Source organism: Rhipicephalus sanguineus, chromosome 11 (assembly GCF_013339695.2).
Source record: "Rhipicephalus sanguineus isolate Rsan-2018 chromosome 11, BIME_Rsan_1.4, whole genome shotgun sequence".
In the NCBI taxonomy this organism is placed as follows: Eukaryota; Metazoa; Arthropoda; class Arachnida; order Ixodida; family Ixodidae; genus Rhipicephalus; species Rhipicephalus sanguineus.
This window is the reverse complement of record NC_051186.1, coordinates 2,850,812-2,868,523: the sequence shown is the minus strand read 5'-3', so window position 1 is coordinate 2,868,523 and position 17,712 is coordinate 2,850,812. Positions and strand designations below refer to the sequence as shown.

The following is a 17,712-nucleotide window of genomic DNA, read 5'->3' as shown; positions in this document are numbered from 1 at the left end:
GCCACAAATACTCTAACCGTCTCTTACTTATTTCTTCGCGGACGTGTTCAGCTTTCCATTGTTGTCCCTAAAGCCCAAGGCTTCATGTAGACTCGTGCCCACACGTATACCTGGGTGAATATCGCCACATTCAATCAGTACATGTTCCATCGCGCCCCCGCCATCAGCGCCACCGCGCGGCAGGAACGCGCTTTTGGGCCAGCCTCCGGAGGCCGGTCATCACACCTCCCCATTCTAGCCACCCTAGTCCTAGTCCTACAAAGCAAAGGCGGGGAACGGGGATGGTTGATCGTTTGGAACTCGGGAATTTCGCTCTTGAAAAGAGTGCCGACGCAATGCATGTTTTGTTTTTTCGCGTGCAATTGACGTCGCGCGCTAACTCAAGGGACACTAAATCGAAACAATAAATACGTATGCAGAGATTAACTATTCTTTGAGAACTCTGTTCTGTTTGTAATGTATGGTACTCACGCTTTATATTCAGGACATGTAGATTAGGGGTAGTTGGTTCATATTAATGCGATAGCGTTAAAGAGCTTGTTTCACAGAAATACCGGTGTCGGCGTCGTTGGTCGTGAACGAAAAATCTTCTTGTCTGTGACCCAAAAATCGAGAAAGATGCAAATAAAATAATAAAACCTTCGGGTTCGAGTGAGAATCGAACCCGGGCCGTCTGTGTGGCAAGCAGGTGCTCTGCCACAAAGCCACGCTATTTCTTCAAACTGCTTCGGAAAAAAAAAAAAATCGGCAGATCCCATGCCATGTGGGAATCGGTTTCATGCGAAACAGTCAGCCAGTAAATCTATGTCGCATTTTTTGTGGCTTTGAGCCAAGCGTTACGAGGTGGATCGACGTGTTTTTGTAAACGGAGAGGAGTTGTGTGCACATATAGGGCTGACCAGGCACGCCGACTACACCTACGTTGAAATGGTAACTTACGATCTGACGTAGTATCAGCAGCCACGTTAGAGCGCAGACGTCTGTGTTATCGAAACCAACTGCACGCTGCGGTGCGATGTTGTGAATATCATACGTAATTTTCGTTCTCGCGTTCCTCCAGGGTGTAGAGACGCTTGAATATAGCTTGCTAAATCACAGGAATACAAATATAAAATTTTTTAGACTGCTATAAAAGCGGAGCCAACACTGGAACCACTACTCACGTTAACCCGACACGACTTTTGTACCTTAGAAGTACATATGTAGTGTGTATTGCTTTGTTGTAAAATTAGCCAGCACTACAACCACAACTGACGTTGACCCGATATGACGCCTGTATCATAAGAGTACATATGTAGTGTTTATTGCTTTGTTATAAAATTAGATAGCCAGCACTACAACCAAAATTGACGTTGCACCGACATTACGCTTGCGCAGGGCCTTTTTCCAAAGTAGTTTCTAGACCTGGCGTGGCTGTGTGTTAGAATACCTGACTGCCACACAAAATGTTTGGGTTCAGTTCCTGCTGGGAATTCTAATTTTTATTTTTTGCATTCTTGGGGTATACGCTGCCGCTGTCGGTTTTTCTGAACGCTCTCGCATTTAAATTACCAATGTACCAATACCAATCACCTGTGGCGCTTACCCGCATACCACGGGCCGTGGTATACGGGTATGTGCCACACATTTCTGGAGGAAAGGGTTTGACGACGTACGCGACAGGATTTTCACGTTATTCATGTCATCAACAGAAAGTCGTATTCATCAAACCCTCTTACTCTCCCATGCAAATTTTGGTCACACCACGTTAAGGAGGCGATCACGAGAGCACGCAGACGTAGCCGGCTAGATAGATAGATAGATAGATAGATAGATAGATAGATAGATAGATAGATAGATAGATAGATAGATAGATAGATAGATAGATAGATAGATAGATAGATAGATAGATAGATACGCTCAAAGTGTCTTTGGTTCGCTAAGAAGTGCTTCGCATTTCAAAACAATATAGGAATGTCATGTAGCGGTAGGAGTCTCCTTGTGGTCCTAGTCGTCGTCAAGTCATTTCGCCCACTTTACTTTCTTCAGATCTATATGATAATTACTACAATACACTTAAAACAGTACATTTATCATCCCTTATGCCTTCTTCGGCTTCAATATTTGTTGCTTTTCATTAAGATAGATATAAAGGTTTCATTAAGGTTATATCACGTGGCAAGCAAGCGCTTGATATCAATGGCGGGAAAATGGGAACGTTATCTATGTCTCCATTAGACTATCGACATCAAAATCGACCTTCTTGCGTATTCCTCGCTATGCATTACCGCTGTGAACTCAAAAGCACGACACCACCGGTTCAACCGTAGCTGTCCCTTGAATGTACCTGGAACACCCTGCTGAGGAAAACGCTCAGGGCTTACTGGCAGCGGTTAAGGGACCATGAAACGCACAATAAAACTACATGTAATAAAACCGTGGATTCGAAATTGGCCACCAGTATTGAAGTCACGCCGCACAGAAGCGACACTAGATGATGGATAGGACACACACGCAGCACACATTCGCACCTTTTGTCCCGTAATGATCTACCCATGTGTGAGAGTTGTGGTGAACCGCTTACCGTGCTCCACATTCTGATGCAATGCAAACAATTAGACGCTATTAGAAGGAAACACTTTCCGCCGTCCTACCGACAGCAAATACCACTCGAGCCGTCGATGTTAATAAGTCGGGAACTGCTTTTTAAACCTCAGTCATTGCTTTCGTTTTTAAAAGATGTGGATAGCTTTCACGTCATTTACCCAGGCATTCCGTAGCACGGCCTCTTAACAGAGTCTGCTGCTGCGGTAGTTGCACTTAAAGAAAGCACCTGCCTCACAGCCCTTGGACTCAAGGGCGTTGACGAGGCATTCGTGCTCATGCCATATAACCATAGTTTTATTATCACGACCACTCGCCATTCATTCTCACTACGCAACTACGCTCTCGTGATTTTAATACTTAAAATTCTGCGCACTAAAGGTGCGTAAAAGATATAAGGCCATTATAGAGCCACTCACCATAATCATTGCTCACATGTTTTGTCCCATGAACTGGCGCTCTTTGGCCCTCAAATGGCCCTTGATGATTTATGGTATTTCATGTCACATCATCATAAACTCAAGAACACGACTGTTCTGAAGAAGTGTTCACATTCTCCAACAATCTGTGAGGGCAGAGTGTCGCATACTTCTTTTCCGCAACGAACCAAAACTCGTATATTGCATGTTATACGTCAGTAAGTCTCTAAGCGATCTTTTTGTTTTTCATACAGAGTGAAATGAGATCCCGCGTGTCGCCGAAGGCGCTTGTTTACCTGTGCATCGCCGTTATTGTGGCATCGTTCTTCATTACGAACGCACCGAGGTTACATATCTGCATCGGCTCCAAATGCCACCAGACTAAATCTGTGCCACTGCGAAAAGCTGAGGTCAGTGCTGTACGCCCCACCTGGATTCCAGGCAGCGAAAGGTAAGTGCGGCGCTCAAACATGAGGTATTCCTGTGCTTGGAGTATCGCCCAGGAAGAGGTTCAACTCACTCACATGTCCCAACAGCCTCACAATATACTTTACTGCCGGTACCAGCAACTCGCCTGTACTATTATGTAATAACAAGAGTCATCATCAGAAGCAGGCTATATCGTGTCAACTGCAGAACGGATCTCTCTCCCAGAGGGAATAAGAACTGCCTGGTCGCATAGGTCGTGGCAACTATGAAGCAACGAGTATTCCCTAAACGCTGAAATTAATGTGCATGCATCCAACTTTTGGTACCTGTCATGCGTAATGCAGTACCCATTATTTCTCCGTCTGTGGAAGCAGGCGTTTGGTGTGTAGCGACACCACGGACCCGAGCTAACGGGGGGGTTTCGACCCCCTCCCACGCCTAGCCGTGCGTGGCTTTGCCGTGTCCGGGGAAAAGGGGATCCTGGGGGTTGAGCCGACGCCGGGTGATTGGACCTTTAAGGCCCCCCGGCAGAGGCAACACACCCCTTTGGCCCCGGCTTCACGTAGACGGCGCCCCTGGGCTGACCCACCCAGGGGAAATCGGCAGTCGCCTTTTCCTGTCTCTCTCTCCCCTCATCTTCGTCTTTCCCTCTCACTTTTAATCTTTCCTGTCATCTCCTCTCTTCAATTTACTTCCATTCTCTGGGCGGCGAGGGTTAACCCTGTGTGGTGCTCCAACCTTGGGTTACCATATTCGGTTATAGTGATAATGTACAGCTGGCAGGGCAGGGCGTGATACACCACAGCCTCTGTCGTGTCCCCTTGTTGGGCTCGATGGTGGGTGGCTGGCATTGTTACCGAAGACACAACTTATTCATGGGCTCACCTAACCCTTTCTCAACAGATCGTCCCCACAAAAGGGGACGCAACGATGCAACCGTTGATTTCCTTTCGAAGAAAGAAGACTGTTTTCCAAAGTTCCATGTTATACACTATGAAAGCACAGAGAAGAAAGCACGAAACATTTCACCGTTCTTAGTGTCGAAGTGCCTCACTGAGACCATCGGAGGTGGTTACAAGGCCACTAAGATGGCAAGTGGGGACCTTCTAGTCGAGGTAAAGGACAAGTCGCAATTCCAGAAACTGACAAAACTTGTAGCGTTTGGGGACAAACCCATCACCGTCACCGCCCATCGAACCATGAACACTGTGAAAGGTGTCGTCTCGGACGACGACTTAATGGACCTAACCGATAGCGACCTCTTGGCGGGCTGGAAAGACGAGAAAGTCATACAAGTACAACGTATCAAAATGCGGAGAGACAACAAAGAAAGCCCTACCAAGCACATAATACTCACCTTCAGTTCTTGCACACTACCAGAAGAAATAGTAACTGGCTATCTCAAACTTCCTGTCAGACCCTACATTCCAAATCCGCGGCGCTGCTTCAAGTGCCAACGATTCGGCCATGCTTCGCAGAGTTGCCGTGGACAGCTTACCTACGCACGGTGCGGTACCACGGGACACTCCACAGATGATGACTGCAACGCCGAAGTCCACTGCGCGAACTGCGACGGGGACCACGCGGCGTATTCCAGATCCTGCACAGCGTGGAAAAAAGAAAAAGAAATTATCACCATGAAATTCAAGCACAACATAAGTTTCCGCGAAGCAAGACAACGTGTTTCTCTGTACTTTCCAAGAAAATCATTTGCCGAAGTGGTGCAACAGGGGGCAGCACCACGACGGCATCAGGCGGCCGCTCAAGCTACACACAGCGTGCTGGAGCGACCGTCGCTCGCCCCCAAGGCGGGAGCAGCCAAGGCTGCCCTGCCCCCACCCAACACGGCCACACCGGAGGCCTCGACATGCACTGGCACGAGCCAGGGCATGGGGCAGACGGTGGTGATCCCGTCGACCTCGGGTACAGGTGCGTCGAAGGCACCGTCCACTGAGACGAAGCCCAGAAGGCGCACAGATCGCTCGTTAGAGCGACTGTCCAACGCTTCCCCGGAGGCTATGGACACTACCGCTAGCCAGTCGCTGCAGGCAGCGTCTAAGGAGCGGCGAGCCTCGCTCGACCGCTCCAGAAAAGACAAAACCCTAATTACAGGGCCTCAAAAAGGCCCTGTAAATAAACGAGCTTGCATTTCCATAACCTCAAAGGTTATGGTTCCTTTTGTTTTGATTACCGTGTATCTACAGACATGTCACCTCAAATCTTTCACCCATATTCGTTACTTCCTAACTCCTCTTTTGTTCTCCTCTTCTTTTGAATTTTCGTTTCCAAAATGGCTTTTATTCTACATTGGAATTGTAGAGGACTCATTCATAACCTAGGTGACGTAAGAGACATGCTAAGTACCTTCTCTCCAATGGCCATGTGCTTACAGGAAACCAACCTAGGAGAAAAACATGTAAATTTTCTTAAAGGTTTCACCGTAGTGCGGCGCGACCGCGCTCACGCTAGCCGGCTGTCTGGCGGTGTGGCTGTCGTTGTCAAAAGCGGCATCGCAACAAGAGAGATAATAGTCAACAGTAACATGGAGGTCGCAGCCGTCACTATTTTAGCTCACAAAACTGTCACCATATGTTCCGTATATATTCCTCCGCATACACATTTTACTGTTCTGGATTTGAAGAAAATTTTGGACCAACTGCCGGAACCCTATGTTATAGCAGGGGATTTTAACGCGCATGGAACGCTCTGGGGAAGCAGTACAACAGACGTCAGAGGTCAAATCCTCGAAGATTTTATTCTGAGTAACGACATATGCCTTTTAAATACGGGTAGCGTCACCTACTGCTCCCCAAGCACAGGAGCGACGAGTTGCTTAGATCTGGCACTGTGCTCACCGTCGCTGTTTTGTGACTTCGAATGGAGTGTAATAGATAACGTTTACGGCAGTGACCACATGCCTGCTATCATAAAATTAACGCAAACTCTCCCTACTACCACATCTAGACCACCTCGGTGGAAACTACATCTGGCAGACTGGGCGCTATTCACTGAAAAAGCCGCCCTAGAAAAAGAGGTACTTGACGGTTTAAGCATAGATGAAATGAATGAGACAATCACTACCTGCATACTCGCGGCAGCCGAGCAAACCATCCCGCAATCCTCCGGCATTCTAAATAAAAGACTTAAACCCTGGTGGACAAGGGAGTGCACACAGGCTAAGAAAATTCAAAACAAGGCATGGGGAATCTTTCGTAGATACCCTACACAAGACAATCTCCTATCGTTTAAACAGGCAAGAGCAAAGGCAAGATTTATCCGCAGGCAGGCCGAAAAGCTCTCCTGGAAAAAGTATGTCTCATCAATTAACAGCTCTGTCACATCTAAAAGAATGTGGGATCAGGTGCACAAGTTTAACGGCAACTATAGTTCATATACCATCCCCATTCTCTCAACTCCTACCATTCAGACAACGTTAGATGAACAGGCAGACCTACTAGCATTGCACTTTTGCACTATTTCGAGCTCAGCCAACTATTCGACGGCCTTCCTAAAACATAAACAATCTATGGAAAAACATAAGCTTCCGACAACAGGTTTCAAGGACAAACCATACAACGCCCCCTTAACCCTTCAGGAAACGAACAATGTACTTTCTCAAGGCAAGAAAACAGCACCTGGTCCAGACAGAATACATTACCAAATGCTCGCCCATCTGTCCCAGGAAGCGGTGAAGACATTGTTGCACTTCTTTAACCTTATCTGGGAGTCTGGAAGAATGCCAACGAATTGGAAAAAAGCTTTTATCATTCCCTTTCTGAAAGCTGGAAAAGATCCTACATTACCATCCAGCTACAGACCCATAGCACTCACAAGTTGTATAGCCAAATCGTATGAGAGCATAATTAACGTTAGGCTAACATACGTCCTCGAAACCGATAAATTAATAAATTTCCATCAGTGTGGTTACAAGAAGGGGTGTTCGACTACCGACCACCTCGTCCGCCTTGAACACACAATACGAGAAGCTTTTTTGTACAAGCAGCACTGTTTAGCAGTATTTTTTGACCTTGAAAAGGCATATGACACAACTTGGAAATATGGTATCTTACAAGACCTGGCGGAACTAGGAATCCGCGGCAGGATGCTCAACTGCTTGTCCGACTTTCTATCAGACCGAACGTTCCAAGTTCGTTTAGGCTCAACACTTTCACGTCCATTTACTCAGGAAAACGGTGTGCCTCAGGGCTGTGTCTTAAGCACAACCCTCTTTGTCGTCAAAATGAACTCGCTGAATCAGGTGATACCATCCACTATTATGCATTCACTTTACGTCGATGATCTCCAAATAGCGTGCCGGTCATCCAACATTACGACATGTGAACGACAGACTCAAATTGCATTAAACAAGCTTACCCAATGGGCCAACAAAAACGGCTTCCGTTTTTCAGACGAAAAGACTGTTGCTGTGGCGTTCTCTCACAAACGAGGCTTGCAACCAGACCCCGTCCTTAAATTAAACGAAACATTACTGCCAGTAAAACAGGAACAAAGGTTTCTGGGTGTTGTATTTGATAAAAAGCTTAACTTTCTTTCACATATTAATAATCTGAAGGTCAAAGCCAATAAAGCTCTTAATGTCCTGAAAGTCTTGTCCCGGAAGCGCTGGGGCTCCGACCGTAAATGCCTCCTACACATCTATCGTTCGTTGGTACGTAGTAGACTACGGTAGCATAATCTATGGTTCTGCAAGAGGCTCGTACCTCAAGCGCCTAGACCCTATCCATAACAAAGGGCTACGCCTAGCAACCGGTGCCTACCGGACCTCGCCCATTCCTAGCTTGTACTCCGAAAGTAACGAACCGTCCTTGGAATACAGGAGAACGCAACTGATGTCTACATATGTCCTTAGAGTTCGTTCTTCGCCAAACCATATATGCCACAACATTATCACACGCTGTGACCAACGACTACACTACACAAACAAGCCAAACGCCATTAGACCACTAATACTGAGATTTGAAGAAAAATTTCACGCCCTAAATGTACCTAATGAAGCACTCTCCGTCGCCAGAAGACCAGACAGATTGGCCCCCTGGAGTGACTTCTCCAAACACCTTGATTTCTCACTAACACATATAAAAAAACAACATACCCCACGTGAACATATACTGCAGGAATTCCGCACGCTACAAGAAAAGTACCACACTTACAAAGAATTTTACACCGATGGTTCGAAGACGTCTGCGTATGTTGGAAGCAGCGTGGCAGGAGGAATACACGAACAAGTGACCAGACTGCCTCATTTCGTCTCTGTATACACCGCTGAGTGCTATGCCTTGTTGATGGCAGTACGAAATATTATAAGCACAAAACATAAAAAAGCAGTTATTTTCACTGATTCTTTAAGTGCTCTTAGAGCCTTAAATTCCAAATATCAGTATGAGCCATTCACAGGTGATATATTGAATATCCTATCACACCTACCTGAAGGCCACATCATAAAATTTTGTTGGGTCCCGAGTCATGTTGGGATCCAAGGTAACGAAAGCGTGGACCAACTAGCAGCAACGGCAAAACAGCTGCGTGTTTCAAAGATAAACGTACCTGTTAGGGATGCGATTAAAGCAGTTCGCCTGGCCATCAGCTCTCATTGGCAGCTTATATGGAATTCGCAACAAAATAACAAACTTCACCTAATTAAACCTATCCTTGGTGAATGGAAGACGTGCTATCATCAAGAACGTTTTATTGAAGTAGTAATGTGCCGACTTCGAATAGGCCATACACATGTCACACATAACTATCTATTGGCAGATGAAAAACCACCAACATGCGATAAATGTTATGAGCAACTAACAGTAGCCCACATGTTAATTGCTTGCCCACATCTGGAAACTCTAAGAAAAAAACATTTTCATATCTTTTACAAGTTAAACATTCCATTTCACCCAATGTTACTCTTAGATGATGAGCCTTTAATCCCCTTAGATAATGTGATCAGTTTTTTAGACGAAGCAGGATTATTAAATACACTTTAATTATGACAGGCTGTGCTACTGTTACCGTAATAGAAAAACCTAACTAATGCGACCTGCAGCACGGCCTCTCCAGGAGGCCTTTGCTGCGGTAGGTATCCTTACATGAGGCACTGGCCTCCCGGCTCTTGCTTATAAGGACACGGGCAGAGCAGTAGTGCAACAAGAACGCCGTCACTTTATTCCTTGATAACCTCGGGCACCATTCATACACATTGGCCAGCCCATGCATCATGCCCATAATTTTAGAGTATACATAAATTTTACGCGCTCAGGCAGCGAGTTATCTTAGGCCTCTCTACAGCCAAGCTACACCACTCATTAATCCCATCTATCATCGCCCAGCACACATTCATAGTCAGGGCCATAGTGTTGTTTATTTTAGGTTCTTTTCCCTTTCCCCATCATGTGTCTGGCGCAGCATAGCCTTAGTCGCTCTTGCGCCATAAAACCCAACTCAACAACAACAACAACCATTATTTCTCTGGCGCCTGTTATTCTCTTGAAGTAACGGTAAAAAACTTTCTAAGCGTTTCATGTAAAGCGGCCCTACGTGGCGGTCGTTTCTTAAAGGATGTACTGACACGAAATTTTAATATTTTCGGCTTGTTGCTCTAAATATAAATACGAGTGTCTTGGGAATGTATTGAATATATTTTTAACACCGCTACCTTAAAAAAAGTCAGTTTCGCCGCAAGGCCGACGCAATGAATGCGATAGCAAGAAACTAATGCTATATGAAGTGAGGCTCGCCACTGGATACTCTCAGTTTGAACAGCGCTCCTGTTGCAAAGGCGGCCGAAGCAGCGAAGGAAACTAGCGTGCTTCAAGTGTCGAGCTTTGACACTTGATAGTTCGCGCTCATCTTCTGTTTGTTCGTTTAGCGGCGTCCCTGAGCTCGAGTGGCTTTCGTACGCTCCGTAACATGAGCGCGGACATCACGGTGAAAGCGTGAAACATCCCTCTTCCCCTCAGCACAAGAAAACCGCGCGAGCAGACAGCGGAAGGGCAAGGTCCTCCCTGCGCAAGTATAAGAAGAAGCGAGCGAGCTCGCCGACGACTTTTAAATGCGCCTCTCGCGCTCCTAACGCCATCTCGCTGGTAATGAAGAAACGCTTATAAGCGCAGCCGTCTCTGAGTCCGTCCAGCGGTAAAGGGTGTGTATATAACGCTCGCCGTTACCTACGTGGAGGATCTGCGTTTCGTGGCGTAGTGGCTAGCGCCACTCGCTGCGGAGGAAGAGGTCCCTGGTTCGATTCCGCGCTTCGGAAGCATTTTTCTGAATTACTTTTCTTTGGGGCTTTATATATATATATATATATATATATATATATATATATATATATATATATATACTTATACATATACGGTGCATGACGGCGGCGACGGCAAAATCCAGCCGAGACTGTCCATATAATTGCTATCGCAATAAAATCACTTTGGGTTTCGGTATCGAGAGGTCGGCTTCGCGGTGACGTGTCAACACATGTCTGACGTAGTGATGTAGAACTGTCGATAGCACTATCGATACTATCGATAGTTGAGACACTATCGAACTATCGATGGGGAAAAAAGCTATCGATAGCGCTATCGATAATAAGTTTGATAATACTATCGGTAGTGTAAAGGCAACCGCACGAACTCGCTGCAGCATAAACTTTCTTCCACGAGTGCGTTGTGTATGGTGGAGCAGGCTGAAGGGCAAGAATGTTTACATACTTATGTTCCTTCACCAGAATGCTGGGCGCACACATGATGATCAAGTTTAACTGCTCATCTGTAGCGGAAAGGCAGCCGTTACATATGGCGGAACTGCGTGGCTTCAAATTTATATTGCATTTTTTTATTTAAAAATAGCAATATCAAGTAATAATTGTTATTTCACGTCCCAACATAAAGCTATCAAAAGCTTGGTTTGCTAAGAGTAAGATGTAACTGGTTATTATTGAATGTGAATTTTTGATGGGCATATTTTGGCATTTTCGCTTCGGAAATAATTTGTCTTTCGCCAAAATATTGCTCACAAATTAAACGAACTGATTATTGCTTACTGTAGGATGACGCTAATGTTTTGACAATATCACCCGCCAACAAGAGCATAATTACTCACAGCACTATCGATAGTATTGCCACGTGCGCTTCTTTTTTTTTCATTTTTATGTAACTAGTCCGTTGCACGCGCAGCCTCCGCCTTGCGCAAGCCGCGCCCTAATGTCCGGGAACGTGGATTATCTTAGAATCTTCTTATAAGCTTGAGCGCCCAAACGCGAACAGTTGAGATCATTCTCGGACTAACGCGAACACCAGCGATAAGGCCTTGAATGTTCGATGCTGCATGTATAAATGCCGACACGCCTTACCGCAGGGCAGATTAACGACGGCCGACGCTCTGTTCGCCGCTATCTGTTTACAGCGCGCCTTGCTTGCAGTTTGACTTTCCGTTTCCCGGCCACAAGTTCGGCCAAATAAAGAGTTACGCATTTCCGAGGTCTGCTGGAGTCTTCTTCACGGTCACGACCACGTAACAGTATTACTGGTAGCAATACTAGCGGTAGTACTATCTGTTGCAGTATCGATAATACTATCGACAGTTTCTTTGCACTGTCGATAGTTTCAAAAAAGCTATCGATGCTACCGATAGTCAATTCACCGATAGTTTTGCGTCACTAGTCTGACGTCACAGGAAGACTGCAACTCGCGAAATACTAGCACCAGCTCTGTCATTTGCTGTCAGTCGTACGTGGTTCATGTAAACAACGATGAGTGAATTGTCGTCCAGTGATTTTGCATACCCTATTGTAAAACTACCTAATATCTCTTAAGCTAGCGTCACCTAGCACAAAGTTTGAGGCACGCATCTGTTAGTAGCGAAATCAAAAGCTACAAGAGAAGAGACACCGATAGATCCCAGCCAGTGATAAACACCGGGACTCGTGATAAACGCCGCTTCAGCTTCGCTGGTGAGCCATCTGTGCGGAGTAATTGGGCGGTGATTTGTTTTAATGCGATGTGTAAATTGGTAAGCTTCCTTAATTCGAAATCTCGCCGCTTGCCTGAGCTTTCAAACGTTTACTCAATAGGATTCGCATGCCCGTATAAAGTTTCGTAGGAAGCGCACACAGCACGCGTACACCTTATGTCTTAGATTGTACTAAGGTGAATAAACGTGATATGAACCAACAAGAGGAAAGAATGTTACAACCGACCTCTTTAATGACTTTATTGATAACGACAAATCTTTCAACTATCAAGAAACGGGTCATACGAAGCGACAAAATGTCTGGAATGCTATTCGCAGAATGTTTAACGAATTATTCAAGTTCTTAGCCTGAAAATAGCACTACGTGATCGAAGCCAATAATATCAACAGTCAAATATTTTCGAGATAATTCTAGTTTAAGCAATGCTGAGGATGACTTACGACAACTGACTCTATAATTTTGCTGCAAATTTGTGCGTGTAGGGTTCAAGATTAATAAGAAAAACACAGGCATTCATCAAGAACCTTGCCAAGAGTTGAAAATTCATGACTGGCAGGCAGTAAAGCCCAAAAATCACTTTTGTAGAGTAGCTTTATCCAAGCCCATTATTCATAGTGTCCCTGATTTGGAGAAGCAAACTTGCGGAAAAAATAGGAATGCGATACGTGGAGTACATTAGGCGTGCATTACCAAATCACCAGAGGCAGCTCACTTCATTGCTGAAAGAGACGTATGTGCAATCGCTAGATTTCAAGAGTACTAGCATATAAGACAAAAAATTAGTGTTACCAAAAAAAAACTCAACATAGAGACCAGAATTTATGTTCTGTGTCAGCTTGACATATAAAATCAGGATGAGATGAGCATGTAAGGCGTAGTGTGAACAACAGCTTCCTTGGGAAGGGAAGTGTAATGAAGAAGAGCAGTGAATCAGGCAGTGCGATGCCGTTTAAAATGCTTGCAGGTATAATGAACAATGAGCTCACGCAACGCGGCAATGACTGCGCGAGTTACGTTGGTGTCATCCTTGCGTGGACATAGATCGGCCGCTGTTTCCGCCTGCGTTGTTCACGATGATGGAGGTGTTGATGGGAAATAGCCCATGTAGAGTGACCAGACAGGACATTCATAAGAAATTTGACCACGGTTGAGAGCAGGAGGAGGAGGCGTGTTAGATTGAAATTTCGCTAAAAATAAGGAGGATTTATTTGTGTGGCTACCAGTAAAAAATTGCCATTTCCCGCTAAAGGGGACCATGAGGCGATGCGAAGCCGGAGAACTTGCACGATCGCGTTCCGTTGGCGTTCGCTGGGCATGCTACGGACCTCGCGTCGTGGAACGCGAAGAGGAGCGCTACGCGCGTGTTGTCTTCCTTCTAGCTTGGCCGTTAATTCTCATAGGGCGAGCGGGGAACGCGGTCGACAGGCGCGCGAGAGGGCGGAAGCGTAGGAGAGGAGAGAGAGGGGGAGGGGACGCGCATGCGCTGGTGCTCATCGCGGCGTTGCTCAGGAGAGAATTTCGGCATGTCTAGCCTGCGTTTCAGAGGAAGAGTGGAAAGGGGGAGGGAAAAGGGGAAGTGGAGAGGGGAGGGGAAGTGGTCAGGGTATGCGCATGCGCAGTAAGGGTGGTCACGCCGCACGCCACCACCACCACCGGATTGAACTCCGCCATAAGATACTTCGCATCTAATGCAGCTAGGAGATAAAAATTACGCCTCAAAAATATATATTACGTTGGCTTTGACATGCATTCGTACAATATTTCATTGCAGCGAAACGATTACGATGGCATTTCTCGTCTGTGAGATGCAGGCCGACCTTGCATTGGTTGCTATCAAGTCAGCGATAGCGTACTCGACGTCGCCATTGAACCTCATCATCCTTACCGACAAGCAAAACGAGGCGCAACTGAAAGAACAGGTACGTCCTTAGATCCATCTCGTTTAACAACAACTTTATAGACGTGGCGTAAGGTTAGAAGCGAGAAGAAAAATAGAGGGGCAGAAATTCTTTCCTGTGCGTCTTTTTTTCTTCTCGTTTGTAACCTCACGCCACGTCATTCAAGTAGATATGCACCAACTTGCCTAACAGAGCGTATTGTTTGACAGCATTTGATTATGATGGTATATGGGATTTAATGGCCCAAGGGCAAGGCTTGGCCAAGGAGGGGCAAGGAATCTTGATTTCAGCCCCGCCACGGTGGTCTAGTGGTTATGGCGCTCGACTGCTGACCCGAAGGTCGCGGGATCGAATCCCGGCCGCGGCGGCTGCATTTTCGATGGAGGCGAAAATGTCTGAGGCCCGTGTACTTAGATTTAGGTGCACGTTAAAGAACCCCAGGTGGTCAAAATTTCCGGAGCCCTCCACTACGGCGTCTCTCATAATCATATGGTGGTTTTGGGACGTTAAACCCCAGATATTATTATTATAATCTTGATTTCATTGGAACATTAAAATGTTTGTGGTATATGAAATATGGCTGTATAGTGGCCCAAAACCAATCGCAAAGTAGTGCGTAAAAACACTTATATTTAATAAAATTATGGCAACGATTGATGGAGTGTGCTATGATCAGAAGTAATGCTTCTGAAGGCGTGATGGACTAAAAACAGGTTTCTAAGAGTAGCACCATTGCCTCATCAAAGCCCTTGCACACAAGGGCGGAGAGGCATGCGATATAGAAATGCTAAACTCGTGTAGCAATGGCCTCAAGAGCGAGCCAATGCTACGAGGTTTAGGACCGTTAACTCGCAAGGACATGCATCACTGAGAAAAGTTAGGAGATACGGTGCGTGGAAAAAAGGTTCTAGCCAAGAAACATTGCCCGGTGTAGTGGTATGTGCTGTTGATATGCCATAGGAAAATGCTTTTTTAAGGACGATAGTCTTTCTTGGGGAACTTAAACGCAGAAATTTTGGTCTGTCTTTCTGTCTGTCTGTCTTTCTGTTTGTCGGCACGTCCCTCGATTCAGCCACTCGGCCAAAGTTGAACCACTTGCCCAAGGGCCAGCCATCGTGAACGGCTGACTAGGTTCATACTTGTTTACATTGTTGATCAAAAAGCACACATTACGCATATCTGAGGCGCAACATCACTCGGTAAGTATTAGGCGGTGTGTTCCTTTAATAGAAAATACACAGATACGTAATTCAAGAGACCCTAGTTTCTTAAGCTGCGCTGAAAATGCGACTGCGCCGAAACTTGGCTTCCTCCGTGCCCTCTGCACGAGCTCATTGTTGTGTTTCGGTTTCGGTTCAGTATTGCACTGTACGAATGCCATGGGGCGCCGCACTGGCATTCCTGCTTTACCCAGGCGACGTGAATATAAAAGAGTGTGTGGAGAGTACTCGTTGAGTGCGGACGTTTCTTCTGCTTTGGCGCTTCGCGCTAAACCGCGTGTTCGGGCTGGCTGGCGTCCCCGCCGGTCGCGTTGGTCACCGCCGGTCTTCGCCTGCTGCTGCGCCGGGACTACCAGCCCGCAACACAGCATTCACGTTTCCCGACGTATTGCCAGATGGAGTTCATATCTCACGCAGCGCCTCTTCTATCGTCTTTAGACGACATTTGCAGCGAAGCACGCAGATACGCGGCCAATTTTTTGACAGCATTTGGAGCGTGCCAACGAGTCAGTGTTCAGTATAAGGCGCACTGTGTGTTAGTAGCGAACTAAATCAAGCGCATTTGTGTACGCTGCTTTGTCTGTTACTTAATAGGTGTTGCTTAGCTGCCGAAACAATAATCTCAGCAAGAATTGCACAAAATAAAATGTTTTCCCTGATAACACATAACGTTCTCATACGGTGCTTACGTTGGCGTAGCTCATCGAAAACCTCGCGATGATATTTAGCACTTATGTTTGGCTATTGGCCTCGAGGAGTTACGGAGTCGCCCTCTATCGGACGCGCCTCGATTGCGTGCTAGGCAGGATGCCGCCGGCGCGCTCCCCATAGGTTTTGCTGTCGGCGCTCTACAAAAACAGCTCGCGGGAGCCCTCCAGGGCATTTCTGTAAGTACTTTCGAAATGAACTGTGTTCTTTACTGTCAAGATAATCATTTTCGACGAACTGAAAGCACAAGATAGTCTACAGTCGCTGTCTCTTTGCAGAAAACCGAGCACCCGCTTCACGCTGTCACCGCGTTGCAGACCCCTGAACCGGTTTCTTACGTGAAAGGTAGTCACTCGCTGAGTGCAAACTATGTGAAATATCTCGTCAGAGTAGACTGCCTGTATAACCAAACGGAGCATAACAGAAAGAAGCCTCAAGCCAGTGATCGCACGGGTTCGCGACGACTGACGGTGCCTCTACATGTATGAGCGTCTGCATGTATGTTCGTACTGCTGGTTTCGCTTTTGCTACGAGCGCGTTTTGGCACCGCGCTGTGAACTTTAGGCAGCAAAACATGAGAATTTGTGAGTAAACAAACAACTACTGTTGGGCGGACGCTATCAGAGCAGTTCAAAAATTATTTCCTTACAACTGCGACTTCGGTGCGCATGACAACTTTGTGATCTGCCGTCCCGACGATTCAGTGTTTTTTTTTCCTCTTTCGGTCTAAATTCTGGTACGTTTCAATGTCATTTGACAAGTTGTCTCGCACTGCGTATTGATCGGTGTTCTCAGCGGGCAAATGCCGCTGCTTCTGTTTATTTATTCAGCGCATTCGTTTCGTTTGGTGCTCACACAAAACGTGAGCAAATGCGACGCCTTTTTTTAATGCTCCTCATTATTGTTCCGTTTGCATTCCAGTGAGCTTGCCGCTCTCTGTGATCAACAAATTCATAGACCAAAGCTTCACCACTTCGAGATTGCTGGTGGAAGGAGAACCAGTCTACGAGACCGAGCATGTAGTAGCATGCGACGCCTAGGAAAAGAAAGAAAATACAGTAACGCGGGAGAATCAGTACATCGACTGACAAGAAGAAGATGGCTTTCGCCTTCTAGTCATCTTTAACGAATGCATAAGGGACCCTGTGCGTTTTTTAATTCAACGTATCTAAACAATGACTTGTGCATCTGCAGCCGATTTTGTGGACGCTGAGCACGGGGCCGACGATCAAGAGGTCGCATTGGAGGGTTCTGAGATGGCATCGCACGTGGTAAAATGTAGCGCTTTTACCATCCTGTGGCAGATAAGCATCATTTGCCGGCGGGAAGCGCGCGCGAGCCATCGTCTCAGTGCGCGCTGTCTGCTACTCGAACATCACAGGCCCGACGCAGTAACAAAAGTCTTCGTCGCGGAAGTGTTTGTTGCACACAAGACTCGTAGCGGATGGCTACTTGCCGGTTCTTAGCTCTACAACCCA

The 17,712-nt window shown here is 46.4% G+C and overlaps 1 protein-coding gene across 2 annotated transcripts in view; it reads left to right on the top strand.

Moving 5' to 3' along the window:
• Window positions 1-17,712, top strand: part of LOC119374121 (glucoside xylosyltransferase 2) — a 102,792-nt gene that overhangs the window by 61,351 nt on the left and 23,729 nt on the right. The window contains exons 3-4 of one of the 2 annotated variants that reach the window (XM_037644186.2): window positions 3,257-3,453; window positions 14,180-14,327. In XM_037644186.2, coding sequence (XP_037500114.1) covers window positions 3,257-3,453; window positions 14,180-14,327 — 345 coding nt within the window. The remainder of the gene's footprint in view (window positions 1-3,256; window positions 3,454-14,179; window positions 14,328-17,712) is intronic. The other variant, XM_037644188.2, reaches the window with a different exon arrangement.